General features: G+C 44.1%; 2 protein-coding genes across 8 annotated transcripts in view; both read left to right on the top strand.

The window, feature by feature from the left end:
• LOC118391256 (rho-related GTP-binding protein RhoG-like) overlaps nt 1-4,009 on the top strand; it is a 36,164-nt gene extending 32,155 nt beyond the window's left edge. For 2 of the 6 annotated variants that reach the window (XM_052457967.1, XM_035782453.2), the window contains exons 2-3: nt 76-197; nt 908-4,009. In XM_052457967.1, the coding sequence (XP_052313927.1) occupies nt 940-1,515 (576 nt within the window). In that variant the 5' untranslated portion in view covers nt 76-197; nt 908-939 and the 3' untranslated portion in view covers nt 1,516-4,009. Of the gene's footprint in view, nt 1-75; nt 268-316; nt 684-907 lie in introns of those variants that run through there. The other 4 variants (XM_035782452.2, XM_035782451.2, XM_035782454.2 and 1 more) reach the window with 3 other exon arrangements.
• A 1,559-nt stretch (nt 4,010-5,568) lies between these two features.
• On the top strand, nt 5,569-26,711 carry LOC118391252 (transcription initiation factor TFIID subunit 1-like). 2 transcript variants are annotated; one of them, XM_052457965.1, is made up of 39 exons: nt 5,569-5,851; nt 6,105-6,219; nt 6,495-6,618; nt 6,799-6,915; nt 7,085-7,210; nt 7,412-7,653; nt 7,747-7,968; nt 8,226-8,477; nt 9,276-9,474; nt 9,688-9,798; nt 9,970-10,137; nt 10,274-10,404; nt 10,516-10,623; nt 10,779-10,952; nt 11,091-11,264; nt 11,455-11,559; nt 11,689-11,889; nt 12,114-12,255; nt 16,033-16,163; nt 16,266-16,346; nt 16,448-16,597; nt 16,799-16,924; nt 17,031-17,206; nt 17,312-17,535; nt 17,634-17,841; nt 17,939-18,104; nt 18,425-18,636; nt 18,838-18,946; nt 19,087-19,185; nt 19,362-19,539; nt 19,632-19,699; nt 19,867-19,989; nt 20,222-20,314; nt 20,514-20,666; nt 21,994-22,110; nt 23,668-23,763; nt 23,884-24,097; nt 24,639-24,813; nt 24,907-26,711. In XM_052457965.1, the coding sequence occupies exons 2-39, from the start codon at nt 6,106-6,108 to the stop codon at nt 25,112-25,114; spliced, it is 5,817 nt and encodes a 1,938-aa protein (XP_052313925.1). In that variant the 5' UTR covers nt 5,569-5,851; nt 6,105; the 3' UTR covers nt 25,115-26,711. The 2 variants fall into 2 exon arrangements, with proteins under 2 accessions (XP_052313925.1, XP_052313924.1); XM_052457964.1 differs by having other exon boundaries at nt 5,570-5,851; nt 17,939-18,110.
• Nucleotides 26,712-26,929: the final 218 nt, after the last annotated feature.

The following is a 26,929-nucleotide window of genomic DNA, read 5'->3' as shown; positions in this document are numbered from 1 at the left end:
ACAACTACGAAAATGTAATTTGGTCTGTTACCTGTGTGGCTTTTGTTAAATAACTGACTCCTCCACTGTACACAGACTGTAGTGTGGCAGCTATCTACTACAACAACCAGAACACAATACAATTTGGGCAAGAATCCCCGGATGAAATACTTGCTACAACAACGAAGGGAGGAGGGCGCGAGACAAGAAGTGGTGGGGTAATTTATCAAAATAACCTGACTTTCAGCTCAGTTAATGGAACATTTCAACTTCCCTACTAAATTCATCGTGAGTTGTGTTCTTAATTTAGCCTGGTTACAGATGATTTCCAACAAGTTATTCTTATCCTCGGACAATTTTACAACCTAGCGTTTAGTTTAGCGTGTAGCTGTGGCTAACGCTAGCTAAAGTTCATAGCTAGCTAACGTTATCTAGCTACGGAAACAAGCGCGTGCTAGGTGGCTAGTTAGATAACTTTGAGCCAACTAGCTTGCTATCTGGTTTTCCTGCCGGATAGCTAGTTAAAACAGTCGGCTGTCCTTCCTGTACATAACCATGTTAATTTCATTCAATTATACTATTGTGTTTGTCTACTTAACTCGCAAAGTAAATAGTATAACTTTCTTCTAGCTAACGAGAAATAAAGTGAACTAGCTATCTTGTTTGCTAACGAAGTAGCTAGCTGAGCAAGTAACTTTATCAAGGTAACGTTAATATTTGGCTATTTGTTGCATGCATTTAGCTATATTCTTGCGAATGTTCTAGTTATGTGTTTTTATCTTACTGTGTGTTGGTAAACCATCTCTGCCTCTTTACATTAAGGACCACGTTGAAAATAAGTGTTGAAAAACATTTTGTTTTTATCCTTTGAGTTCACTGTCAGAACTTATGGTCATATTTCTTCCCTTTCTTGACTCACTTGTTTCAGGCACCCTAGTCGCCAGTGTGGCTGAGGGAAGCATGCAGACCATAAAGTGTGTGGTGGTGGGTGATGGCGCTGTGGGTAAGACTTGCCTGCTCATCTCCTACACCACCAATGCCTTCCCAGAGGAGTACATTCCCACCGTGTTCGACAACTACAGCGCCCAGATAAGTGTGGACGGCCGCGCCATCAGTCTCAACCTGTGGGACACGGCAGGCCAGGAGGAATACGACCGCCTGCGCACTCTCTCCTACCCCCAGACCAACGTCTTCATCATCTGCTTCTCCATCGGCAGCCCCTCCTCTCATGCCAACGTACGGCACAAGTGGCACCCAGAGGTATCCCACCACTGCCCCGGAGTTCCAGTGCTGCTGGTGGGCACCAAGCAGGATCTGCGTGGAGATACGGAGGCGGTAAAGAAGTTGAAGGAGCACGGCCTGACCCCCACCACCCAACAGCAGGGCAATGCCTTAGCCAAGCAGATTGGTGCTGTCAAATACCTGGAGTGCTCAGCTCTGATGCAGGAAGGTGTGAGGGAGGTGTTTGCAGAGGCTGTGCGAGCTGTGCTCTACCCCGTTACCAAGAAGAATGACAAGAAGTGTGTTCTGTTATAACTTTGCGCCTAGACTGCAGGGGGACAGGGGGAAGAGACTCAAATGATTGGCTAGGCCATTTTGGCTCCCAATAGGCCTTCCACGTCCTAACCCTCACCAATGTAGCTTTGCCTGGCTTCTATATTAATTGATTGTCAAGAGGTCCTCTCAACTAAGATATGGTTTTAATTGATGCCATCAACCTTCCTATGGATTTTTTTTGTACCTCTGAAATCAAGAACCAAAATGAAGAAGCCAAGGGATTTCGATGGTCTTCTCAGCTGCCTTAAGTGACATGTTACAGCTACATGTTTAAGAAGATTACATCTGCTTTGCTTTTCTCCTTCATCAGGCCAGTCTTGTGTGTTGAATGTTTTCTGTTAACTTTGCCCTTGTTTTAATTTGATGTGAATCACAGGAATTTTGTGTCAATCAATATCTACCGTGTTAAACATTTTGTTAATCCCCTGTGCCATTATAGTTATTGTCTTATTGCATTAGAGCTGTCAATAAGATATACAGTTTGCATCTAACGTGGCTCATAACCTGGGGTCGCAGGACATCAGCTGAACTAGCCTTACTGGAATGAGAGATGCAAGGGTGGGTGTATGTATGACACTGTTACCCCAAACACAGGCACACTGATTAGATCAGTCTGTCTCCTATTGCTCTTTCAGTTACTCACACTCCTCTCTCTCTTACTCTGTAAAGCCTTGAGCTTGCCATTGCACACAATGCTTTCTTGTTAAAACAAAGTCCTGATTGTCTCAGATTGAATACAGATTTGGATGTCTGTGTCTGCTAGGTAAACAGATCCCAAAGATGAATCTTCCATTTGTATTGCTGTTGTTGGAAGAAGTTTGGAAGCAATAATTTTATGAGTGATTATTGAGACCCCTTCCCCCAAAAGTCAAACTTCTGTCTGCTTACCTGCTTATGTGTAATAAACTCTCTTTTTTTTGTCTGAAGTCAAACAGAAACCACAAGGAAAACGCATTCCATCTTATATTGTCACAGAAATCTATGTGCTGATTAATGCTACACATTAGGATGTCATAAAAATCTTCTACTGTTTAGCGTTACCTCCCTCATGTAGGTACGTATGTGTTTTGAAGGTACCAGATGTCAGCAGTGATGCTACTCATTTGAGGCTAACTGTGTTAACTTATCTAGGTGTAATGGAAAGTATGTATGACTAATACCGCAACAGGAGCTGCAACCCTAACAGTTACTAATGTTGCATGGGCTGTATGAACATGCTTGTGGGGTAGTGTTGTGGAAAGGTATATATATGCCTCTGCTGCAGGGCAGATGCCTACCTGAGGAGAGTGCCTACATATTTTATCCAAACCACTCTCGCAGGATTCTTTCAGTGCCTGGTGGTTATTGGAATGACTAGTTCTGTCGTTTGCCTCGTGCCTTTGGTGACATCATATGGGGTCTGTGCACCTTATGTCCTTAAGGGCTACAGGGTCAGCTGGTTGAATTTAATATAAAATATTGCATTTGATGGACACCTGTTTTATAAGTCATAGTTAATCTGCTGACTGGATGACACGTGATGGAAACCTACAGAGTCTAGCACTTGAGAACTAAAGTTGCACTTCCTCTGTGTGGAAGTCTTTGTCTTCTCAAACAGATGGATTGCCCCCCCACCACTACCCGATAATAAATGGGTTCTGGTGGAATGTCATAGGTTTCTTAACAGGTAATCTGCCATGACATGTATAACAGGTGATAAAGGTTAAATTAAGAAGTGCAATTTTGTTCACTTTTTTAAAATATACACCATACATATTCCCTTGTATCTTTGCAGCTCAATGCCATTCTGTACTGCAGACTAAAGATGCTTGGTTTGGTATTTATGATCCAAAAGAAACATTTGGCATTGAATATTTTATAATCCATTTAATTCCAGATGCAAGTGGTCTTTACCTATTATATGTAAACACTCGACTTGATTATACATTTTGATTTAATCCTTTTTTACAATGAGAAGTCTGTGTGTACTTTACAATACATAATATTTTAGATAAATGATTATGTAGTAACACATGCATTACCTTTTCAAATTACTTTGATAACAATTTCTTAAAATTAGATTTTTACGCTTATATAATTACGGCACTGTAAAAGAATGGGCAACTAATTTCTTCAATCTATTGTGTCGTCAGAGCAGGCATCAAGGAAACATCACCTAAGTAAACATTTTTTGGGGAGTTTCTCTGCTATACTTATAAATCAATGAAAGGCTGGGTCCTGTGTGGTACAGTGACCCAAACCTTATATTTGGTATTCCCCAGACTTGCCCTGCTGCACACAGCCTTAAATTGCTGAAAACTCAAGTTTGGCCTTTTTTAATCTCCTTTAGCTGAAAGAGATGACTTGGCCTTGAAGGAGTGTATGGTGGTATGTGGTTTTTGATTTGTGTGTTAAAAAGTCATTTTAACTGCAACCCACTTGAATAACAATTCTGTTGAAAATATCAGTCATGCCAAATAAATTAAAAAGTTTACATTTGTGTTTCTCAACTTTGTACATGTCTTCCGTTGTATATTTGAGGCACTATTGCATGATGAAGACCTCAGCACAAAAACTGATTAAATATTAGACTGTATGCTTGTATAAACAGGAGGAATATTCAACACCTCCATTGACAGAGCCAGCGAGGGGAAGTCACCCCCTAACCAAAAATGCACTTTCAATATACTCTGAGACAAGCGCCTAGATTTGGTTTTACAGTTTGCTCACATACCACAACAAAGGACAGAGAGAACAGCTGCAGCATTCACATTGAACACTCTTACATCATACTTTGTGACACCACTGTACACAAACATTTCATTGTCACTGTGCTTGGTGTAGCTCCTGTGTAGTTCAGTTGGTAGTGCATGGTGCTTGCGAAGCCTCGGTTGTGGGTTTGATTCCAATGAGGGACCAGTATGAAAATATATGCACTCACTACTGTAAGTCGCTCTACTGATAAGAGCGTCTGCTAAAATGTAAATGTATGGCCTGTGCTGAAGCATGGATGACTGGGCTCTTGACCTAGTGGTGGGCACATAGATGTGTAGTGGGAGCCATATCATTAATTATATTTCAATGGGTGGGAACATAGAGATCCTATTAAATGACTATATTCTAATTTCCAGTGTTGGTGGAGCTACTATGAAAATGTAGTTTACCAAGCTACCAATTACTTCACTCTGAAAGAAGTGAATCTACCCTTAAGGAAAATATGGTTTAATTAACTAAATGTACTTTGAAAAAGGAGTTCACTACATCCAAACTACTTCTTCAAAAATGATCAGATTTAAATCTGAAATGTCATAGATGACAAATTGCAAGAAAAGATCACTTTGGTGTAATATGTTAACAGAATTAGTAATTTAGCTTATTAAACACAAAATCAATGTTTCAAGTGAGAATTAGGCAGGTCTGATGCCAAAAAATAAAGGTCATTATTGCCAACTTCACCTTTATATTATTTTTGCAAAATGAGTAGTGTGTAGTTCTAGTAGTTAGCTATACTACTACATGGCAAAAATATATATAATTAACCTACTGAAAACACTACCAAGACTTGAATTTAGTTAAACTATAACCAAGCTACTGCAAAATGTAGTTAAATGACTATTTGAACTATGTTAATCTAGTTCACTACTCCTCAACACTGCTAACACCTAATTAATTGGATGAACATGATAAATGTAGCAAGACACATGTCATAAAGGCAGAGACAACCCAAGCCATGGATGATCACCGAAATTCTCAGACCAGTGAGCTTGGTTACTTAAGGCCTATGGGCTAGGAGTCAGGTCAGGTAACATCAGGTAACACCAACTTGTTACATCACGTATTAAACAACACCAGTCTTGTTGTTGAGGTAACCTCACGTGGCCAGTGTGCTACTGTGCTTTCACACAGTCTGTGGTTGCATTGAATGGCCTTGTGCAAAAATAATGAAAAATAGCTCATGAAATACACTATCCTGTAGGTGGCGATAAAGTACGCGTCAACGGTAAAAAACAAACAAATAATAATAAAGCGGGAGGGCCATCCGTCACTTGCCATCCTTCATGGAGCGGAAATGAACTATGCGCACGCGCATTGCTCAATGTTGGTTGGTGTTGTCTGCATCGACTACATTTGAAAACAATGAAGCCCATATATTTTCTTTCGAAATAACGGGTCGGTGAGATATCCACCCTTTTACAGCGTGTGGATACTGGCGTAGTGAACGGAGGTCGCATAGGGTACTAACGTTAATTTGCCAAGCTAGCGGCAAATTGGGTCCGATGATATTATCAAACTGGCCTTAATCCGAGGACAACTGGCCTTCCTAACTTGTGTAAAAGTAATGCAAGTTAATAAGATCAAACCTTTAACATACCTATTCATTTAGTTTGTATGTTTTGCTGTCTGTCATTCCATCCCGTTTGATTTGATTATCATGGGTGGGTTTGCCACCCCCTTTGTCACAACCAGGATTGGTATTTTAAAATGTCTAGTTTCACTTTTGTTCAGTTAACTGCATTTAATCTACTTTGAGGACTATATAAACAAGAGAGAATAGATGAATCACACATTGACATTCATTGCTCTCTCAGGATGTCGGACTCAGACAGTGATGAAGACCAAGACCGTCCCTTCTCACTCACTGGCTTTCTCTTCGGGAACATCAATGAAGATGGTCAGCTGGAGGGAGACAGTGTGCTGGACACTGTGAGTGACTATATTTTGTTAAAAGAATAAAGCATTCTGCATAGTGTGGAAATAAACAACTGTTTTGAACACACACTAAAATATGCCTAACAACAGGACTAAGATGTACATTTGCTGAATATGGGTTTTGTATTATTATGTTGCTCACTTGTCCACTATGTCTTTGGTGCAATGTTACTTATAAAGTCAACAGACATTTTCACACCTGGTATATTCCAATACACTTTGGCATATCGAATGTGATGTTTGTTTGACAATTTCCTTCCACACCCCAGGAGTCCAAGAAGCACCTGGCTGGCCTGGGCTCTCTGGGCCTGGGCAACCTCATCACAGAGATCACAGCCAGTGAGGAGGACGATCCTGACGAGGATGGAGACACAGGTGGCACAAATGCAGAGGGTAAGACGAAGGGCATGAAGTAAGGCTGTGGGTGGGGTAGTACCATGGCTGGGAACTGTTATTTAACTGGCTCAACATGACAGTCAATATGCTCCTTAGTTGTGTTTGTAAGTTGTGTGTCTGTAAATACTGTGATTTACTGTGAAACAGTGACTGTTTCATGTCCTTTTTCTTATGCAGGATGGGTGAAGAACGATGTTGATGCAGTTGATTATTCTGACATCAACGAGGTGGCTGAAGATGAGACTAAGAAGTACCGTCAGGCCATGGGCAGCCTGCAGCCTACCAGGAGAACAGGTGCAGTAATACCCATGAAATCCCACATATGTATATACTGTACACAGCCATCTAGGAGTGCACGTACCCTAGTGTACCAGAACAGATAAATGCATGGTATTTAATTTCCACCCTCTTTATCAGAGACTTTGCATGGCCGATAACTGGACACTTTTTCTCTCTGTCTCAGATGATGAGGATGACTATGATGCGGATTGTGAGGATATTGATGCCAAGCTTATGCCACCTCCACCTCCTCCAAGTCTCCCCACGCCTGGTTGCAAGAAAGAGGATTCCTCTCCTACGGCTGCAAGTGGTAAGGAATGGATGAGGAAGGGCCAAAAGTGGCAGTGAAAAGATACGTTGTACTTATATTGAACAAGCATGATTCTTCACAATCTGAAATGAAATACATGGATATTGATGTATTTAATGTCAAGAATACATGCTAGTAATTTAGCACTCAGAGTCAGAGGGGCTCTAACCCCAGCGTCTGCTATTGTTGGTTTCTCCACAGTTGGGGATGAAGGAGATGGGATCATCCTGCCCTCCATCATCGCTCCCTCCTCTCTAGTAGACAAAGTGGACTTCAGCAGCTCCTCAGATTCTGAGTCAGAGACGGACCGCCCCTCCACAGGCTCTGGGTCTGGGGGTCCTCCAACCTGCCTCAGCCTGCCCCTGGCTGGCATCATGCAGAAGGATGCTGCCAAAGCCCTGCCTGGCGTCACACAGCTCTTCCCAGAGTTCAGGCCTGGAAGGGTGAGCTGTCCTCCTTGGACACACTGTATAGGTCACCAAATATCAGAGAGCATAAATTAACGTCTATCCATCCACTCCTCTGATCCCATCCAGGTGCTGCGGTTCCTTCGACTGTTTGGCCCTGGGAAGAACATGCCGTCGGTGTGGCGGAGTGCACGACGAAAGAGGAAGAGGAAGCACCGCGACCCCCAGCCAGAGACACCCCCACCAGAGGGCGCTGAGCCCATGGAGGAGCAGGGACCAGAGAAGAAGTCTGGCTGGGACTATGAATACGCCCCACCTCCACCCCCAGAACAGTGCCTGTCTGATGATGAGGTCAGTGTGCAACAATCTCTTAGACAGAGATATGTAGAACTGTGAAAACTTGTTTGAAATCCCTGTGAAACTGTGTGGTTATTTACCTATATATTTTTCACAGCTTGTTTATGAGAGGTTACAAGGTTTAGTAATGGGATTCAGTCGCAGTATAATTCTGTATGGATTTTCTCTCCTTAGAAAATGAAATGAACAGAAGAGATTACTCAAAAGATCATCTCAATAATTAATCCCTTGTCCCTCTCTCCTTCCCCCAGATCACAATGATGGCCCCAGTAGAGTCCAAGTTCTCTCAGACCGCTGGAGACGGGGACAAGGTGACAGAGTCCAGGCCTAAGGTGGCAGAGTGGCGCTATGGTCCGGCCCAGCTCTGGTACGACATGATGGGGGTCCCTGAGGATGGAAGTGGTTTCCACTATGGCTTCAAACTGAAGGAGGAGGAGGAAGATGAGCAGGAGAAGCAGGAGAGGCCAGAACCACCACCACCATTTTCACAACCTCCCAAAGAGGTTGGCAACCCATACACTTCACTGATGCTTTAGGATTAGGGCTGAACTCACTCATTTTGCCTCGCTTTTCCACATCCTCATTAAGAAATGCTAGAAGCAATGAGTTCTAAGTGGGTGTGTTATGTTCAATACCGTTTTGTGTTCCTCTTTTCTTGAAATATCCCAAACAGCCACCATACATGTGATGAATGGCTTAGCAACCACGTGGCGCAGCATGACAACGTGAACGTGATTGGTCAAGAATCCCAAGCTCAGAGAATTTCCTGCATTCTAGAGTATCAGAATCTTCAATGAAAGTTGTGTTCGTGATGCTAAAGTTCGCACACGAATGTGAGGATGTTTGAGTTGGGGGAAAAACCAAGCCGTGTATAACAAACAAGTCTTATTCTTTCAAAATAACATTGCCGACGATAATCGTCTCATTCGTTGTCTCATGTTATGTCGCAGCTGTGCTCCAAATCAATGATTATTTGGGTGCTGCCAGCCATGGGCATGTTGGCAGAATTTAAATCTAAACCCAACCCAAGGAAAACTGTGACGTACCCTAGATTCCTTAAATCATGCAAATTATGACCATAGTTCTTACACTTTTTAATAAATGTTGCAACTAGTACAATTTTTTAAGAACAATATCGTTGCCACATAGGCCGTTTTCAACCAGAGAAGTTGTTTTTTTTAGTTCGGCTCCTTTTTGATTCTCAATCTTCCATTTCTAGCTACACCTTCTTCCAACTCATAGTTAGAAGAGAACAGACAACATTCTATAAAGACTTACCATGTTTTTTTTCTGTCTTGGAGGGAAGTGGTGACGAAAAGGATGAACAGGCCCTGGAGAACGAGCTCTTTCTGATGGTCACCCAGCTTCAGTGGGAGGACGACATCATCTGGAACGGAGAGGACGTGAAACACAAAGGCACTAAGACCCAGCGAGCCAGTCTGGCAGGGTGGCTGCCTTCCAGCATGACGCGTAATGCCAATGCCTACAACGCACAGCAGGGTGAGAGACCCACCCACTCCACTCCAGTACCAATGAACACAGACTGACCTGCATACTGGAGATTCCTACCTCATTGAAATCCCATCACCAAAGCATAAACCCCAACTGTGCAGGGGTTTTAGGACTACAGTGGCAAATATAAACTGATATAATTGTTGTGTATTTGTCTGCTTTGGGTTATCTAGGTATTCATGATGTCTATCTACACTACAGGTCTGTGTAGGAGTAGCTCTCAGCTGGTGCCCCCCACTCCTCCACCCATGCCCAAAGCCCCGTCCATCGGCTCTGGCTCCAAGAGAGACAAACACCACCATGACCATTATGGTACGATGAGGCTAGTTTACCTGGTATCTGTTGTCGAGTGTAATTTACTGTTATAATGATGAACAACGTGAGATTACAACATATTCCTTCTTATCTCTGTTAGTTGTCATGGTGAACGTACCACTAAAGAGTAAATCTATCACTACTGATTCCCTATTGGTCTCGCCACAGCCTCTCATGAAGATGACGCCCCCTGGTTCTCCATCTTCCCCATTGACAATGAGGAGCTGGTGTACGGGCGCTGGGAAGACAACATCATCTGGGACGATCAGGCCATGGACCGCATGCTCTCACCCCCTGTCCTCACCCTAGACCCCAACGATGAGAACATAATTTTAGGTACTGCCCATTTCTTAGTGAACTGTGTGTACACCATTTGTCAGTCAGTTTCAACATATTATGAAATATCTTGATGGTCTGTAACCTTTTGAATGCTTTGATCTATCCACAAATCTCTGAACTTGGCCTCTTGCAGAAATCCCAGATGAGAAGGAGTCTGAGCGTACGTCCCACTCCCCGTCCAAGGAGAACAAGAAGGAGTCGGCACTGAAGAAGAGTCGCATCCTGCTGGGGAAGACTGGGGTCATAAAGGAGGAGCCTCAACAGGTACTACAGGACTGAAACAGAGAACATAACGTAGATCTGTATCTTAAATGCCATTCTGCAGTCCCTGAACTAGCCTGTTAACTCCTTTTCTTTTTGGTCTGCTGCCTACAGAACATGTCCCAGCCTGAGGTGAAGGACCCATGGAACCTGTCCAACGATGAGTTCTATTACCCCAAGCAGCAGGGTCTGAGGGGCACCTTCGGTGGCAACATCATTCAGGTGGGCACTAGATTCTCTCCTGTGAGCTCTCTTCCTTTACAGATTGATCAGCAGTTAAAGAGGAGAATCTTAACTATAGCGTAGGATAAACTTAGCTATGTGCTGAATGTTCACAGTAGTTGTATGTAACCTTACCTGTCTATCTTTCCCTCCAGCACTCCATCTCTGCAGTGGAGCTGAGGCAGCCGTTCTTCCCTACTCACATGGGACCCATGAAGCTGCGTGGGTTCCACCGACCCTCTCTGAAGAAGTACTCGTTCGGGACGTTGTCCCAGCCAGGTCCCCACGCAGCACAGCCCCTACTCAAACAGATCAAGAAGAAGGCCAAGGTGAGGCCCCCTACCTCATCCACCTCCACCCTTCTCTCTGTCTTAACACAAGTCATCAGGAATGCGTCTGTCTGTCTGTGTGTGTTGATAACCCTGTTTGTGTGTGATTTGCGTTAAATGTATTTTTCTGTGCCATAGATGCGAGAGCAGGAACGCCAGGCTTCTGGTGGCGGTGACATGTTCTTCATGCGGACAGCTCAGGACCTGACAGGGAAAGACGGAGACCTGATTCTGGCAGAGTACAGCGAGGAATACCCTCCGCTCATCATGCAAGTCGGCATGGCAACCAAGATCAAGAACTACTACAAGAGAGTGAGTCACTGCACTAGTCTTTCAACTACCATTTCTCTTGTATCAACATTGATTAGCATTTACTAAAAACAGAACCACCTCAGTGGTTATTTTCCTTCCTCTATTGTCTATGAGTTGTGTTTTGTTATTAACATATGTGTAAATGCACTTTAAAATCGAATAAACTTGAAACATGGCTGTTTCTACTCAGAAACCAGGCAAGGACCCTGGAGCTCCAGACTGTAAGTACGGAGAGACGGTGTACTGCCACACCTCTCCCTTCCTGGGCTCCCTGCACCCCGGGCAGCTGCTCCCGGTCAGTACTATGTTCATTACAGTAATTTACATGACAATTTATTGATGTTTGAAAAATAATTTGCTCTGAATGAATCTGATACCCAGAAAGAGAAAATATAGAGCTCTGTCATGTCTTTCTTTCTTTTAGGCTTTTGAGAACAACCTTTTCCGCGCCCCCATCTACCTCCACAAGATGCCAGAGACAGATTTCCTGGTGCTGCGTACACGGCAGGGCTACTTCATCAGAGAGCTGGTGGACATATTTGTGGTTGGACAGCAGTGTCCGCTCTATGAGGTCCCTGGACCCAACTCCAAACGAGCCAACACCCATATCAGAGACTTCCTGCAGGTATACCTTGCGATACACACACACACACACACACACACACACACACACACACACACACACACACACACACACACACACACACACACACAGCATCTGCAAATCCACACACACGCTCTCTCTCTCTCTCTCTCTCTCTCACACACACACACATATTGTCACACACAAGAGAAAGCACACTTAAAAAATGCATTCTTGCCGACACTCATGTCTCCTCTTCTGTGCAGGTGTTTATCTATCGACTGTTCTGGAAGAGTAAAGATCGCCCTAGGAGAATCCGCATGGAGGACATAAAGAAAGCCTTCCCCTCACATTCAGAAAGCAGCATCCGCAAACGCCTAAAACTCTGTGCTGACTTCAAGCGTACAGGTAGAAACAGCTAACCTTACTTACCCTAGCCTCATCGAGAATCAGGCTTCCCTAAAACGGGAAGCTTGGAAGTTTTAATGGCAGAAAAATGGCTAAATATGGGTGGAGACTTGCAATCAGTGACGCTACGCAACACGTCAAACAAATCAAATGCCTAGTGTTGTAGGAGTAACAGTGCGTGAGGATGGTTGGGAAATTGCAGATTAAAACCCATCAAAATATGTTGATGTATGTTGATTTTGTGTATAGCGCACACTTCTGGCAAAACAGACGAACATAACACGTACCAGCAACGGGCATGTGGTGCGAGGGTTCATGAAATGTAACGTCCAATCAAAGTCTTGCTACTGGGAGCCAGCGGACCATTCAAACCGCTTTTGCAATAAAAAGTCTTCAGACCGCCAAGGGAGGCGTGAAAGCGATGTGATTTTGGACGAATGGCAACCCCAATGACTATGCTTACCCCAATACTACCGTATAGCCTCATGTTTGTCAGTAGTACAGTATGACACACTGTCCTTCATTGTTTGAAGGACAAACAATCTTGATTTCCTCTTAAAGTCATACTGCAAAATGTTTAGGTAATTGTTCTATGTACGCAGAGTCAGACAAACTGATGGATACCATTTTTGTATCTCTGCTGAGTGATTACCCAAAATGTCTGCTCTTTTTCTGTTTTTAAACAACTGACTGACGTCGGTTCAATTATTTGAATTCCATTTCGTTCTGTTTTTTTCTGTGAGCTGGATATGCAGTTTCTGAAGAGAGAAATCGGACGAAGCCACAAACTATGCAGTGTAGTAAGGAGTTGTAGTTTCCAACAAGCCAATATTCTGCATAGTTTAGTGCAGAAAACGTTGTAATTAACTACAATTACCATAATCCATTGCGTGTCCATCTATGTGTCTGGTCTGTGTGGAGCAGACAGGGGGACAGAGAGAAGAGGGGGACTCGTGATCATCAGGGATAGAAAGCAGTTGCTTTGCTATTTATTTATTCATTTTTTATTTAACTACTCAAGTCCGTTAAGAACAAATTCTTATTTACAATGACGGCCTAGAAACAGTGGGTTAACTGACGTGTTCAGGGGCAGAACAACATATTTATACTTTGTCAGCTCGGGGATTTGATCGAGCCTTTCGGATACTGGCCCAACGCTCTAACCGTGCTATCTGAAAATACATGGTCTAAGTGATTGATAGTTGGTATTCAGCAGTCATAAAAGTATGCCTTATTTACGTTGAAGAACTACTAATTATAGGTATTTTGTCAGACAGCATAGGCAGCAGCTCGAAAGAGATGAAATAATAAAGTAATGAAATGAAGCAAATATTTAATTCAAGTAATGTGAATAAATGATGGTTAATAAGTGATAAGCAGTAATGGGTAGTCACTACCTTCATTGGAGTTTTATTAATTGTTTTATTCTGTTACAGCATTCAACCCACATTATGCATAGTAAAAAAAAAAAATGAAATTCGAAAACTGGGATTATTTTTTAATCGAACCGAAACTGAACCGACCTCAAAAAGCATGAATCGCTTAGCACTACTCTGCGTGCAGTTTGGATATTATTGAAGTTATCATATTGTTAGCTTGGTACAGTAGCCAGCTCCTCTCAAAATGTTACTGATAATCATCAACGAGATCTTCATTCTCTGTTCCATTGTCGTATAGAGATTGCAATATTGTATCAAATCTAATTTTATTTGTCACATACACATGGTTAGCAGATGTTAGTGCGAGTGTCGTGAAATGCTTGTGCTTCTAGTTCCGACAATGCAGTAATAACCAACAAGTAATCTAGCTAACAATTCCAAAACTACTACCTTATAGACACAAGTGTAAGGGGATAAAGAATATGTACATAAAGATATATGAATGAGTGATGGTGCAGAGCGGCATAGGCAAGATACAGTAGATGGTATCGAGTACAGTATATACATAGAGATGAGTATGTAAACAAAGTGGCATAGTTAAAGTGGCTCGTGATACATGTATTACATAAGGATGCAGTAGATGATATGATATAGAGTACAGTATATACGTATACATATGAGATGAATAATGTAGGGTATGTAAACATTATATTAGGTAGCATTGTTTAAAGTGGCTAGTGATATATTTTACATCATTTCCCATCAATTCCCATTATTAAAGTGGCTGGAGTTGAGTCAGTGTGTTGGCAGCAGCCACTCAATGTTAGTGGTGGCTGTTTAACAGTCTGATGGCCTTGAGATAGAAGCTGTTTTTCAGTCTCTCGGTCCCAGCTTTGATGCACCTGTACTGACCTCGCCTTCTGGATGATAGCGGGGTGAACAGGCAGTGGCTCGGGTGGTTGCTGTCCTTGATGATCTTTATGGCCTTCCTGTGACATCGGGTGGTGTTGGTGTCCTGGAGGGCAGGTAGTTTGCCCCCGGTGATGCGTTGTGCAGACCTCACTACCCTCTGGAGAGCCTTACGGTTGTGGGCGGAGCAGTTGCCGTACCAGGCGGTGATACAGCCCGACAGGATGCTCTCGATTGTGCATCTGTAGAAGTTTGTGAGTGCTTTTGGTGACAAGCCAAATTTCTTCAGCCTCCTGAGGTTGAAGAGGCGCTGCTGCGCCTTCTTCACGATGCTGTCTGTGTGGGTGGACCAATTCAGTTTGTCTGTGATGTGTACGCCGAGGAACTTAAAACTTACTACCCTCTCCACTACTGTTCCATCGATGTGGATAGGGGGGTGTTCCCTCTGCTGTTTCCTGAAGTCCACAATCATCTCCTTAGTTTTGTTGACGTTGAGTGTGAGGTTATTTTCCTGACACCACACTCTGAGGGCCCTCACCTCCTCCCTGTAGGCCGTCTCGTCGTTGTTGGTAATCAAGCCTACCACTGTTGTGTCGTCCGCAAACTTGATGATTGAGTTGGAGGCGTGCGTGGCCACGCAGTCGTGGGTGAACAGGGAGTACAGGAGAGGGCTCAGAACGCTCCCTTGTGGGGCCCCAGTGTTGAGGATCAGCGGGGTGGAGATGTTGTTGCCCAACGGGACAGAGAATGAGGAAGTGGATAGAATCTTGTTTCTTCAGTGAAATTAACACAATATTGATTACTAGGTATAGCTTTCTAAGACCATAAATGATCAACCACCCAGCTTTGGAGTGGTTAGGTCAATTTCGCTGCTTTTAAGAGGAGCTGCCTACTGTAACTGGAGACTTCCAGCAATTGCGATATGCTGATTTAAACTTTCCCCAAACTGTGTGCAGAGACATAAAAATAGTATCCATGAGTTCGTCTGACTCTGGGTAAGTAGAGAAACAACCTAAATCTCAATCTCGCAGTATCCCTTTGACGTTTCTACTCCCGTGTGATCTCAGAGAAGTGTTGAGGTGTAAGAAAGAGCGGTCACTCTGATGCTTAGCTGTGTGAGCTCAGAGATGGTGTGCCTTTGACTGACATGCGTCAGGAAAGAGAGATGTCAGAATAGTCCGGATTTGGAGTTTACTGTGGAAGTAAGGTGTGGTCTGAGGAAAGCGTCAGTAAGGTACCAGAGGTTTTCATGGTCCTTTGTTAATATCTGCTGTTCTGCTCCTGCAACACCTCTGCTTTTGAGCCTACAAGACGCTTCAGTTGATGAAATATCCAAAGGGTATAAGATCTTTGGAGAGGGGGAATTCTCATGTGACATGCGTCCATTAATCTTACAAAGCCGTAATTTGGGTAATAAGGGTGGAGTTAAGAGAACGTGGTTAATATTTGTTATATGATTTAATATCATTTGCCCTCCCCCTGTTCCCAGGGATGGACTCTAACTGGTGGGTGCTGAAGCCTGACTTCAGGCTGCCTACTGAGGAGGAGATCAGGGCCATGGTGTCTCCAGAGCAGTGCTGTGCCTACTACAGCATGCTGGTGGCAGAGCAGAGACTGAAGGTAAGACGACAGGCTCTTTGTTCAGGTACTATCTGTCATATTGGTATTCGTTATGGCACTGTGTGAACTATACCATAACTTTTCTCTCTCTCTCTCCACCAGGATGCTGGATATGGTGAAAAGTCCTTCTTTGCTCCAGAGGAAGAGAACGAGGAAGACTTCCAGATGAAGATTGATGATGAGGTTCAGCGCTACTCTGCTTCCTTTTCATAAAACATTGATTTTGATGTTGGAAAAAAAGGATGATCCATGATCTCACCAGTGTTCTCTGTGGTCCACCCTAGGTCCGCACGGCCCCTTGGAACACGACTCGAGCCTTCATCGCTGCCATGAAGGGGAAGTGTCTGCTGGAGGTCATGGGGGTGGCCGACCCCACAGGTTGTGGAGAGGGATTCTCCTACGTCAAAGTGCCCAACAAGCCCACTCAACAAAAGGTACTTCCTCTTTGTTTTACCCCAATGCACTTAAACACTTCTGCCAGATCCGTATTCAGATCAGGGGGCCATAATTCCAGTCATGCGTTCGTAGCATTTCTGACAACAATATTTTCTGTTATAACCATTCAATTGTTTTTTGATGATTATTTAATAATTTATTACTGAGCTAAAGGTTATTTTGTTATTTGTCGTGTTTAGGCCCAGGATGACCGGGAGCCACAACCCGCTAAGAAGACTGTGACAGGGACAGACGCTGATCTGAGAAGACTATCACTAAAAAACGCCAAGCAGCTGCTGCGCAAGTTTGGTGTTCCAGAGGAGGAGGTATTATTACATAATAATAATGTCTTCAGTTCCCTAATTTCTTCCACCAACCTAAGTATGAAGGTCAGATTAATCTCTTAAACCTGTGTGTATATGTGCGTTTCAGATAAAGAAGCTGTCTCGTTGGGAGGTGATTGATGTGGTGAGGACCATGTCTACAGAGCAGGCACGCTCTGGCGAGGGGCCCATGAGCAAATTTGCCCGCGGGTCCCGCTTCTCTGTAGCTGAACACCAGGAGCGCTACAAGGAGGAGTGCCAGAGGATCTTTGACTTGCAAAACAAGTGAGGCCATCTCATCCTCCATTCCCCCTTTATCCAGATAACCATACTTCACCACCCATTTCCTATAGGGATGATGTGATGTTCTACCCTCTACTTGCTCCCCAGAGTATTGGAGTCCACAGAGGTCCTGTCCACAGACACAGACAGCAGCTCAGCGGAGGACAGTGACTTTGAGGAGATGGGGAAGAACATTGAGAACATGCTGCAGAACAAGAAGACCAGCTCCCAACTGTCCAGAGAGAGAGAGGAGCAGGAGAGGAAGGAGCTGCAGAGGATGCTGATGGGAGAGGAGAGCGACCACAAGGGACGGAAAGCACGCAAGGGCTTCTGTAAGTGGCGTGTGTATGCATGTGCGTTTCAGGATTTTTTCATGTGTGTTTACTGGAGTGTGTGTGCAAGTTGAATCTCTCTCTGTCTGTCCCTACAGCTAGTGCTTTGTCCACGGGCTCCCATAAAGATGATGACACGTCCTCGGTCACCAGCCTGAACTCGTCCGCTACGGGACGGCGCCTCAAAATCTACCGCACCTTCAGAGACGAGGACGGCAAGGAGTATGTCCGCTGTGAGACGGTCCGCAAACCCTCCGTCATAGACGCCTACACCAGAATCAGAACCACCAAGGACGACGACTTCATGTAAGTTCGTCCGTGTGTGTGTGTTTAATATGAGTGTTTGGTCTGTGTGTAGTGTACCCAACCTCACACGGTCTTTGTCTGCCTTCTGCCAATGTAGAAAGAAGTTTGCTCTGTTTGACGAGCAACATAGAGAGGAGATGAGGAAGGAGCGCCGGCGGATCCAGGAGCAGCTGAGGAGGCTGAAGAGGAACCAGGAGAAGGACAGGTTCAAGAGCCCCCCTGAGAAGAAGGCCAAGAAGATCAAGGAGAGGCCAGACCTCAAGGTAAAAGTAAGCTTGCCAGCCCATAATGATTCATCTCCAAGACTATCCTCACCTGCTTTTCCATAACCTGCTGTCTGTTTTCCTGCTGACCTGCTGTCTCGAAAATAGGATAATTTCGTTCAAGATAAACCTTCCTCACTTATTTCACACTTTTCTTTATTAGCAATATATTATATTGCTTATAATAAGCATGATAACGTAGTGTTTGGTGTACTACAGTGAAGGTAGCATGATGTGATGCAGTGACTTGCAGTCCACATTGTTATGTACAGTGTTTGTCTGGTTGTTAACTACATCTCTCCTTACCCCCCCTGCCCTAGCTGAAGTGCGGAGCTTGCGGTGCCATCGGGCACATGCGAACCAACAAGTTCTGCCCACTGTACTACCAGACCAATGCTCCGCCCTCCAACCCGGTTGCCATGACGGAGGAGCAGGAGGAGGAGCTGGAAAAGACTGTCATCCACAATGACAACGAGGAACTCATTAAAGTGGAGGGAACAAAGATTGTCCTGGGCAAGCAGCTCATCGAGAGGTACACACCACACGCACACTGACAGGAGAGGGGGATAGTTCTAATTTATTTCCAAATCACAACTGAATATCAGTGGTCTTTTCCACTTTCTTTGCGGACCAAAAGCTCCTATAGTGTTCATTATGCTCTCAACGTCTGTCTAAATGTTAGGGATATTACCTTGTGCTGCTGTGTAAAGGACCATGTTGTCTCCTCTCACAGTGCTGATGAGGTGCGCAGGAAGTCCCTGGTGCTGAAGTTCCCCAAACAGCAGCTTCCCCCCAAGAAGAAGAGACGTGTTGGGAACAATGTACACTGTGACTACCTAAATGTGAGCCTGGTTGCCAGTTACCATATTTTGCATTGGTTGCGTGTGACTATTCAGTTAAAGCGAGCTCTGGAGAATATTTAACACTGTGATAGTTATGCCTTAGCTCTCTGTGTTTTTTGTTTTGTTTCATCCTCTCACAGAGGCCCCACAAATCCATCCACCGCAGACGCACTGACCCCATGGTCACCCTGTCCTCAGTCCTGGAGAGTATTATCAATGACATGCGGGATCACCCCAATGTAAGACACACACACCCACACACCTACAGCACACTGCAAGACCCACACACACCCACAACCCACTGCTTACAGACAGACAGTGCCTACACTCCTCCGACCACTATATACGTTTCTCTCTCACAAACACACACACACTTTTTTCTCTCTAATTGGGTTGTCTTTACCTCTTGTCACAGACATACCCCTTCCACACACCAGTCAATGCCAAGGTGGTGAAGGACTACTATAAGATCATCCCTCGTCCCATGGATCTGCAGACGCTACGGGAGAATGTGCGCAAGCGTGTGTACCCCTCCCGGGAAGAGTTCAGAGAGAACGTGGAGCTCATTGTGAAGAACAGCGCCACATACAACGGTACAACTCTAAACCACTTGAAGCCTTAGAGAATGACTCATATTTTACTGTGACCGACTGTTCTGTAACTGTAATTGTTGCGGTGTATTCAGGTGCCAAGCATCCAATAACCCAGGTGGCTCAGACTATGCTGGACCTTTGTGATGAGAAACTGAAAGAGGTACGTGTGAATGTTCACGCTGATGGATTCTGGATGTGTGCCATTTTAGACACCGCCTCATTTCTGGAGGAGGAGGATCATGTTCAGCAACTCTTGGAAGACAATGGAAGTGGCCTTCAATAGTACTTGTTAATAATTAAAGGGGTCCATTTCTTTGTCCTGTGCAGAAGGAAGACAGGCTGGTGAGACTGGAGAAAGCCATTAACCCCCTGCTGGACGATGATGACCAGGTGGCCTTTTCCTTCATCCTGGACAACATCGTCACTCAGAAGATGATGGCTGTGCCTGACGTGAGTGGAGCTCCATACAATCATCAGGGTGTCTGCTTTCTTTCGGGCGCTCTGGATGTCACTGAGACTATCTGCTATTTGTATTTTCTTTGTGACTGAAGTCATTTCACTGAGCAGTTATTTCTTTGCTCTTAAATGTACAAAAATATTGAGAATTCTGCGAGTAGTTCAATCAAGCGCACAGTGTGAAGGTGTTATAACTGTCCTTACTCTGCCTCTGTCTCCTCTTCAGTCTTGGCCGTTCCACCATCCAGTCAACAAGAAGTTTGTTCCAGATTACTACAAAGTGATAGTCCAACCCATGGACCTAGAGAATGTCCGCAAGGTAAGTTATGGGAAGGAGACTTCAGTGTTAGCCTTGAGGAAAACCACAACAAGACACCTTTTGGATCCCTATGATGCCAAGATGGATCAAACCTATATGTAGTTGATGGTAATATTTGTATTATACAGGTAGATGGTCATATGTATAATATAACCATTAGTGTTATTTAAAAGTCTCCCTGTGTGCTGTGGTCCAACAGAACATATCCAAACACAAGTACCAGAATCGGGATGTGTTCCTGTTTGATGTCAGCCTGGTCCACACCAACAGTGTCAAGTACAACGGACCAGACAGCCCTTACACCAATACGGCCCTGGAGATAGTCAACGTATGCAAGCAGACCCTGGCAGAGGTGTGTGTATATAAGATAAACTGTAAGAGAAGGTCATAATGAAACTACACTGAACAAAAAATGCAAATTCAACATGTAAAGTGTTGGTTTCATGAGATGAAATAAAAGATCCCAGAAATGTTCCATGCGCACAAAAAGCTTTAATTCGCTCAAAATCAAATCAAATCAAATCAAATTTATTTATATAGCCCTTCGTACATCAGCTGATATCTCAAAGTGCTGTACAGAAACCCAGCCTAAAACCCCAAACAGCAAACAATGCAGGTGTAAAAGCACAGCTCAAGTTTTGTGCACGTATTTGTTTACATCTCTGTTCGTGGACATTTTTTTAGGCGTGGCATATCAAGAAGCTGATTAAACATCATAATCATTGCACAGGGCTACCTTGTGCTGGGGGCAATAAAAGGCCACCCTTGGCATGCTGACTGCAGGAATGTCCACCAGGGCTGTTTCCAGAGAATGTAATGTTAATTTCTCTACCATAAGCCGCCTCCAATGTCGTTTTAGAGAATTTGGCAGTACGTCCAACCGGCCTCAACCGCAGACCACATCTATGGTGTTGTGTGGGCAAGCAGTTTGCTGATGTCAACGTTGTGAACAGAGTGCCCCATAGTGACGGTGGGGTTGTGGTATGGGCAGGCATAAGATACAGACAACGAACACAACCGCATTTTATCGATGGCGATTTGAATACACAGGGATACCGTGACGAGATCCTGAAGCCCATTATCGTGCCATTCATCCGCCGCCATCACCTCATGTTTCAGCATGATAATGCACGGCCCCATTTCGCAAGGATCTAAACACAATTCCTGGAAGCTGAAAATATCCCAGTTCTTGCTGAGGATCAACGTGTACGACAGTGTGTTCCAGTTCCCGCCAATATCCAGCAACTTTGCACAGCCATTGAAGAGGAGTGGAACAACATTCCACAGGCCAGAATCAACATTCTGATCAACTCAATGTGAAGGAGATGTCCACACTGCATGAGGCAAATTAATGGTGGTCACACCAGATACTGACTGGTTTTCTGTTCCACGCCCCTATAATTTTTTTTATGTATCTGTGACCGACAGATGCATATCTTTATTCCCAGTTATGTGAAACCCATAGATTAGGGCCTAATTAATTTATTTCAGTTGATTGATTTCCTTATATGAACTGTAACTCAGTCAAATCTTTTATTGTTGCATGTTTATATTGTTGTTCAGTATAATTCATTGACATCTTTATACCTTGTCAGATGATGAATCATATTTATGGCTTCATTATGTTGCCTCTGCCAAGGATAGTTTGATAATTTGATTGTTGCTTGATATCTCCTCAGTATGATGAGCACCTGACCCAGCTGGAGAAGGACATCTCCACAGCTAAAGAGGCAGCTCTGGATGCAGCAGACCTGGATAGCCTGGACCCCATGACTCCTGGAACCTACACACCACAGGTAGCAATGTTCCTGTCCCATATATGGCCCAGAAACAACCCAGATACTAACAATAAGACCTTAGAGTCACCACTTAAAGTACCCCAAAATGCCCTTCACCTGCTCCAGAGTTGGGGAATGCCACTCTTCTCCAAAGATCTACTTTTTAACCTCTGTTTGCTGTCGTCTCTCCCTCCATATTACATATACCTCTTCACATTCTAGTCTTTCTCTGCCTTGTCGTTCTTCTTTAGCTCTCTTGTATGTGTCAATTTAGTAGCTGTTTCTATAGTTTATCTATGCCTTAGTTTCTACAGTGGCTTGTGAAAGTATTCACCCCACTTGGCATTTTTCCTATTATGTTGCCTTACAACCTGGAATTAAAATGGATTTTTGGGGGGTTTGTATCATTTGATTTACACAACATGCCTACCACTTTGAAGATGCAACATATTTTTTATTATGAAACAAACAAGAAATAAGACAAAAAAAACAGAACTTGCCTTTCACCCCTCCAAAGTCAATACTTTGTAGAACCACCTTTTGCAGCAATTACAGTGACAAGTATCTTGGGGTATGTCTCTATAAGCTTGGCACATCTAGCCACTGGGATTTTTGCCCATTGTTCAAGGCAAAACTGCTCCAGATCTTTCAAGTTGGACGGGTTCCACTGGTGTGCAGCAATCTTTGTCATCCCACAGATTCTCAATTGGATGAATACATACGCACGCACCACTTTTCCGTTTTTATTTTTGATCATTTTTTGAAACAAGTCATTTTTTCCATTTCACTTCACCAATTTGGACTATTTTGTGTATATCCATTACATGAAATCCAAATAAAAATACATTTTAATTACAGGTTGTAATACAACAAAATAGGAAAAATTTCAAGGGGGATGAATATTTTTGTAAGGCACTGTATATTCTCCTTCCTACGATGTGTTTATCTCTTCTCCCTCTTTCCTTTCTCTCTGTGTGTGTGTGGTGGGGGCGGGGTGGGGGGGGGGCAGCCTGCTGATGTGTTTGACAGCAGTGCCTCTGTGAGCCTGCACAGAGAGACCAGCCTTTTCTCTGAGGTTGAGGCATCTCTAATGGCTGTTCCAGAGAAGAGGGGGGTAGGGCAGGTACGGAGAGAGATCACCCAGGAGTGCAACGGACGTCTGTCTCATCCAGGGGTCACCTGGCTTTTAACCACCCTCTCCCCTCCCATTCCCCCCGTTCCTCCTTGCACATTCACCTGGTCCTCCCTTCCAGTTCTTCCCTCTGCATTCCCACAGTGTGGATCCTGACTGGTGCATGCTCCTCCTAACTAGGAGCCATTCTAAGATCCCTTTGTGCTTTTCATTCCTAAGACAAAGATGGTTCCTTCCCATAACTAATTTGGTTCATTTGTCTGCCAGTTTCGCTTGTATGTTACTTTTGCTCCTAATTGTTACTGCCTGTCATACTAGCATTCTGTTTGCCTGGCCAATTATACATTTTCAGGCATCTCCATTGCTTCACAAGTTATCACTGTCTTTTCCCAGAAGTATCTTTTCCTGTTTTAGTGTCGCTTAACTTCTCCGTGTGTCTCCAGGGTCGTCATAGAAGGCTAGGAGAGGAGGAGTCGGACGTGGACATCGAGGGCTTCGAGGAGGAGGATGACGACGGGAAGCCCAAGACACCAGCTCCTGTAAGACTAAGATCATGAAGAAACAGAGAGATGGTTTTTGAAAGAGAGAAATGGCAGATTTGAAGACAGTCTGTAGTTCAGGCAAATTAGTTATTTTGATGATGATGACCTGTTCCCCAGGCAGAGGATGGTGAGGGAGACCTGGAGGATGAGGAGGATGAAGAGGAGATGCTGCTGCCGCCCCGCAGAAGGCTGCAGGGCCACGAGGATGATGATTATGACGAGGATGAAGGCTCCAGTCGGCCAGCCCAGGCCAGTGTGCTGTACCAGGACCTGCTCATGTCAGACGGAGAGGATGACGCCAGCGAAGAGGAGGGAGACAACCCGTTCTCCTGTGAGTCACACTAGGGTGGAGGTTGTCATAGGATGGAGTAAGATGGTGAATAAAGATGTGCTTTGGGTAAAAAACGTTCACCCAAATGACAAAATTACATATTGGTTTATATATAGACACGGTATAACATCAATCCATGCTTTGGTTTAGTTTCCCTGGCACTGTTTCCACATTCCTTTTTTAGCATTTGTCATGGGACCGATATCATGATAAAATGATCTATGACTTTGTTGAGCTTCAAAATCAATTTTAGATGCTTTCGGACGATTTGGACATGATGCATGAAAAATGCTAATATCTGTCCCATGACTTTAATGGGATTTGTGCTACAAATGTGGAAACAGTAGCAAGGAAACTAAACCAAAGCATGGATTGCTGTCATACCTTGTCCATATTCTGCTTACAGGGAAACCAATGTGTCATTTGGGTGAACTTTCCCTTTAAAATCTACATCCTATGATTGGAGGATTTCTGGAGTACATTAGGGACTGTGTTTGAAATGTGAGGTTCTTACAGTGTTGCCTCTCCTGTCCTGCCTCAGCTATCCACCTGTCAGAGAGTGGCAGTGACTCAGACAGAGAGGTCGAGGTGCGTCCCCCGCCCCCTCCCAGACCCCACCACGAGACGGCCCGCATGGGCCTGGAGCAGGACGAGAGCATGATGTCATACGGGGAAGAGTTGCCGGATGAGACCCACCTGGAGGACAGTAATGTCAGGTACAACACCATATTTGCATCGTTGTTTGGATCTTGGGCCCTATTAACCCATACTTTACCCTTCCCTCTCTTTCTCTCCCCGCTTCCCCATAGTTATGGGAGTTATGAGGGTCAGACCCACACCCAGACCTCCAGCATGGGCAATGGAGAGGGCTACGGCATAAGTGAGGAAGAGGAGGAAGAGGCAGCTCGGAGGAGAGGTCCCAGTGTGTTGTCCCAGGTGCAGCTGAGTGAGGATGAGGAGGACAGCGAAGAGTTCAGGTCCATCGGGGGAGAAAGTGACTTAGACTCAGACAACTAGAAGTGTTCCTGCATACATATACACACACACACTCAGACACAAATGCTCTTACAACTATAAACACAGACAGAGAGAGCCACACCTATACACAGGAATAGATGATCTCAGGCTCAGTAAATGAATACACCCTGAAGTTGCAGGCTGAATTACATTCACGTAGTGTCATAACTTTATCTGGTGTCAGTCAATCCCTCAGTGTTAGACTTTGTTTGCTGCCCAGTCATTAACTGCCCAGTCATTAACACACCTATACAATTAAACTTCTCTGTGAGATCAATATTGTACAAAATATTCAATCAATTGAAAGTGAGCTCTTCTATTATGGCAGGATTACATTGTAGTTGATGCTTTTAGTCAATGTTTTCTACTGGTTATGCTTTTTTCAATGTACCAACACGTGTATGTATGTGTATATATATATAATGTGTGTATATATATATATATATACAAATACACTTTTTTTTACAATGTTTTACCTTGAATAGCATTTTATTTCATGGTTGTGCAAAAGTTTGATTGTTGAATATTTGAATAGTCAACTTTAACCATTGTCTGTGAGACAGAGTTGAGTGCTTGCGTGATACTCTTATTCCCCATTAACTAGTATGATTGCAGCCTGGATGTTCAGGCATTTGAGATGTTCCAGTACTGTTATTAGGAAACTCTCAAACTTTTAAGGAGATCCTAAATAAATGCTGTCTTCATCTTTTCATGACTAAATGTTAACAGTATCTTAAAGTTGTCACGCATGTCTTGCTTATCAAAAGAAAGTATGACTATATTAGGGAGCCACCCTGCTGTCTGCCCCCACAGGGCATTGTCCAAGGACTGTGTTGCCATGTTGAGTGTTCTATTACCAAGGTGTTTCATTTTTTCCTATCCTGCCACACCTTTTTCCTATCCTGCCACATTTGTATCTTATTCATGACAGTGGTCATTAAAGCTGGTGCATTTCTTTCTTTTTTTTACCTTTAACTTATTTTCAATAACGGCCTAGGAACAGTGGGTTATCTGCATTGTTCAGGGGCAGAACCGGAGATTTGAACTTGAAACCTTTCGGTTACTAGGCCAATGCTCTAACCACTAGGCTACGCTGCCGCCCCAACATGAACTCTGCTCCACAGTAAACAGATTATTATTGTAGGGAGTCACATAGATGACGTGTCAAGTATAAAGTTTCCCTCCTTGAGGACTTTGTGTGTGGACAAAATATGCTAAACTCAGCAAAAAAAGAAATGTCCTCTCACTGTCAACTGCGTTTATTGTCATGCTGGAGGATCATTTCAGGATGAGCCTGCAGGAAGGCTCATCCTACATGAGGGAGGAGGATGTCTTCCCTGTAACGCACAGCGTTGAGATTGCCTGCAATGACATCAAGCTCAGTCCGATGATGCTGTGACACACCGCCCCCAGTCCATGACGGGGGGTTCGGGGAGAGTCATCTGCTAGAACTGAAGGGGCTCTGGTTTTTCCCCCAAAGGGGACAGTAATACCCCGGAGCCCAGAAGACGGTAACCCGGAGGAGGTCTCCTGGAGGATACCTATTATTATTTTTTTCTTTATTGGTTTAATAAATACGCTTGAAACTGAGCTATCACACTTGTGTCCGTGTCTAATCAGTGTAAACCTTTTGATCAAACCCCCTGGTCTGCCACACACCAGAAAATGGCCAAAAAGAGTAGAACCATCTCACCCGCTTTTATAATATACTTTGACTATTAGATCTTCAATGTCTCTTTTGAATACCAAATGGATGCAAAAGGCACTCATTTCACGGAACTACCCCACTACATTGGGAAGAACCACTCTATAATC

Source organism: Oncorhynchus keta, chromosome 12 (genome assembly GCF_023373465.1).
Source record: "Oncorhynchus keta strain PuntledgeMale-10-30-2019 chromosome 12, Oket_V2, whole genome shotgun sequence".
Classification (NCBI taxonomy): Eukaryota; Metazoa; Chordata; class Actinopteri; order Salmoniformes; family Salmonidae; genus Oncorhynchus; species Oncorhynchus keta.
Note: the sequence above shows the minus strand (reverse complement) of the source record. Positions and strands in the feature narration are given on the sequence as shown.

Coding starts and splice junctions, on each gene's coding strand:
- LOC118391252 (XM_052457964.1), top strand. CDS start 6,106: ATGTCGGACTCAGACAGTGATGAAGACCAAGACCGTCCCTTCTCACTC. Junction 18,111..18,424: donor GGCCAGACCTCAAGGTAAAA/GTAAGCTTGCCA, acceptor CCCCTGCCCTAG/CTGAAGTGCGGAGCTTGCGG. Junction 24,814..24,906: donor CTGGAGGACAGTAATGTCAG/GTACAACACCAT, acceptor GCTTCCCCATAG/TTATGGGAGTTATGAGGGTC.